We start from the raw sequence: 3,293 nt of genomic DNA on the forward strand, positions 1-3,293 counted from the left end.
TGGGGGCTAACTGTAGACACCTACTTTTGTCCCCATTCCCGAAAGGGAAGGTTCGATGATGAGAACGTAAATCTCCACTTGACAACGCATCTCCTATAAAATAACGAATCTCAATTCCCCTTTTCATTTCACCCGAAACCTGCTATTTATGGAAACCTGCTAAAAATAGTAACTGCCGTAATGGGTAGTTGTTAAAAGTGGCAAGTCATAAAAGATAGAAACCTGTCAGAATTAGGTGTTGCACTCCAACATAAATCCTAAATGAGATAGAAATTGCGAGAGAATCCTATTCCTAATATGATTCGAAAGTAATAGTCACGTATTAATTAAAATCCTAACGAGCCTAGAGTTCGTAACGGGCCCAGACGCATCCCGTCACAAGGTTAATACGCACTACAGGACTCAATTAAATCTCAAATACTCCGGATTCTAGGAATCCGAATCTGACTAAGAAAAACAGCCCAGATCCTATTTTCAACGCCTGGCTCTGGGCGCCGAAATCTTCGGCGCCTAGGCCTGGGCGCTGAAAATACCTGGTACGTGTTTTTTCCTACTTCCTCGTGGACTAGAGTTCTGCAATTCTATCTTTCTACGAACTCTTTTCTATAAATAGGGCCTTAAGTTCGACGTGAAAAGGACACACAACACACAATTATATTCTGAGTATTGACTCTAAACCCCTAAGCCTAAGCCTCACGCTGCAAAACTGATCACGCGTTCTGTCGCAATCGATCAATAAATCGAACAGAACGTATCCCGTCCCATAATTTGAGATTCGTTAAATAAAAGGAGAAATAGCAAAGTCAAAGTGGTTAGTTTTCTGAGAACCGTGACGCACCTCTCAAGGGTGCGTCGTAATGTGTTCCTTTTCCAAGGTTTAGATGCTTTCCTTGCCCTTTTATGAACTTTTAAACTAACTAAAATCTGATTGTTCGATCACGCTTAATAAATATGATATTTTTGGGAAATTGGATTATCATGCTATGTCCCTTAAAACACTCTAAATCAGATACTCGCGTTCGATCTAGTACTATATGTTGCATATTGATAAAATCAACTCAAATTAGTTTAATAGTTAACGCATGTCCCTTCAATTATTTATGTTGAGCTAGTAAGGATATCCTGCCTCTGGAGTTATCGAAGAGCGAGTACTCCTCTCGGTAGTTACAGTCCCCCGAACCCTCAATCTCTACCCTGCGGGTGTACGTTGAGCGATCCCCACCACCAGGGATCACAAGGGAACCTACGACCGTCGTGGTCAAACATAATTGCACTCCCTTTATGTCACGATAACCGGGTTTTGTCACTTTTTCTCATTGTCGTTAAAAACTGAATGACGACTCCTATATTACTAGTCAATTGGGTGTAAACTCACAGGAAATCCAATTACACTTGATTTGACAAAAAGAAGCGTCACACCCACGAGGGACGAGGTCACGCATTAGCCTCGTGCTTTTTCGACCCCCTCACAGATGCCGGCCTCTAACTCGTAGGGGCAGAGTGATTATCCCCTGGGGATGAATTATGCCGCCTCCGAATCCAATGATCGGATAATGTATCTTTTCAATTGTCTTTGGATCATGCTCAAGACGACTTAGACAAGCTGTGCTGATAATGTCTGACGAACTCCCCGTATCTACTAAGATACGCCTTACTTTGAGGTTTGCTACCTTCAATTCAATAACCAAGGGGTCGTCATGTGGAGTGGCGATCTTGCCCCTGTTAGATTCACAAATCTCTACTTTAGGGAAATGGTCAATTGGAGCTTTCCAGACAACATGACCTGTCCCAACCGGCTTGCATAGTCTTTTTGACCTCTCATTGTTGGGCCCCCAGCGGCTAGACCTCCTGAGATGACGGCTATAATTTCTGGGTCAGTGTCGTTGTCATCACATCGGTATGACGGTGACTTGCTTTTCTTGTAGAATTTTTTACCACTTCCCCCTGTGCTTGTGCTGAGATAGAATTTCAGGAACCCTTTAGCGGCTAATCCATCGAGAGCCCTTCGTAGGGACTTGCAATCTTTTGTTTCATGTCCCACATCACAATGGAACTTACAGTAAAGCGAGCTGTCCCGAGTTTCCACCGGCGACTTCATGGGGAATGGTCGATCAATCTCATACCTATCACTGACATCTAGCAGTATCGTATACAGGTCAGTGTTGTATTCGAACCTTTCTTTGTCATAGGGTCGTCCTCTCTTCTGTCCTTGGGAGCGGTCTGCCTGATATCCTTTCTTTTCAATGGCCCATATCCCATTCGGACGGCTGGTCTTTTTGTCTGACTTATCCTTGCGCTGAGGATGATCTGTGGCTTCCGTTCCCTTATACTCTTTGGGGACAGAGCAGATTTCAGTGGCATAAATAAAGGACTCGGCCTCATCCAGAGCGTCGGCCATAGTTCTCACACCTTTCTTCACCAAATCGAACTTAAAGAACCCCTTCTTAAGTCCCCTAACGAAATAATCAAACGCCACCCCATCAGGTAGGTCCGGAATCTGTCCTGATTCCAAATTGAAATGTCGAACATAGCTTCGCAAAGATTTATCTTTTCCTTGCTGTATTCGCCCCAAGTGCATGCTCGTCTTTTTCTCTTCTTTGTAAGCCATAAATCTTGCTGAAAATAACATCTCCAATTCGGCATATATGTTGATCGTTCCCGCAGGAAACTTCTCGAACCATTTGGAGGCAACCCCTTTCAGAGTGGACGGAAAGTATTTGCACCAGGTTGCATCAGTAGTTCCCTGGACATACATATGATGCCGATAGGCCAAGAGGTGTACATCAGGATCAGACGTGCCATCATAGGCGTCAATAGCCGGTGGTTTTACTTTAGGCTCCTTGGGAGCATTCATGATATCAGCACAGAATGGAGTGGTGTAATCGAGGATGATGCCGGCTACCCCTTGTTGAATATGGCATATTGGGTCCTGCCTTCTATTCTGGGACGTTCTACGCCGCTCGCTGTCCGTGCGGCTGACATGAGTCATGGTGAGACGGCGCGAAGGTGCAGCGAGAGGTGAATCTTGCATTGTTAGGTTATGATACATATGACATTACATAGATCATGCGGAAACAACCATTAACCCAGGACAACATATTATTTACACATAATCATATAGCATAATTTAGATGCATACTCTTTGTTGCGTGCCCTCCCTAGCTGCGCCCGAACCGAACAAGAACAAGTCTTTAGGACTTCAAGTGTCGTCCCTCCGTAGATAGTCCACAGCACGTCCGGATCCGCCTTAAGATTGACCAACTAGAATCGCCCTTAAGGTACTAGAAAATTTC

General features: G+C 44.4%; 1 protein-coding gene across 1 annotated transcript; it reads right to left on the minus strand.

Annotated features, from left to right (window-relative positions):
* Positions 1-1,738: 1,738 nt before the first annotated feature.
* Positions 1,739-3,031, minus strand: LOC110777237 (uncharacterized). Its single transcript, XM_021981842.2, has one exon. It carries the CDS (start codon positions 3,029-3,031, stop codon positions 1,739-1,741), a length of 1,293 nt encoding a protein of 430 aa, XP_021837534.1.
* Positions 3,032-3,293: the final 262 nt, after the last annotated feature.

The sequence above is a fragment of the Spinacia oleracea genome, chromosome 3 (genome assembly GCF_020520425.1).
Source record: "Spinacia oleracea cultivar Varoflay chromosome 3, BTI_SOV_V1, whole genome shotgun sequence".
NCBI classification, from domain to species: Eukaryota; Viridiplantae; Streptophyta; class Magnoliopsida; order Caryophyllales; family Amaranthaceae; genus Spinacia; species Spinacia oleracea.

Excerpts from the sequence above, each read along its gene's own strand:
- LOC110777237 (XM_021981842.2), bottom strand. The coding sequence starts at position 3,031 with ATGCAAGATTCACCTCTCGCTGCACCTTCGCGCCGTCTCACCATGACT.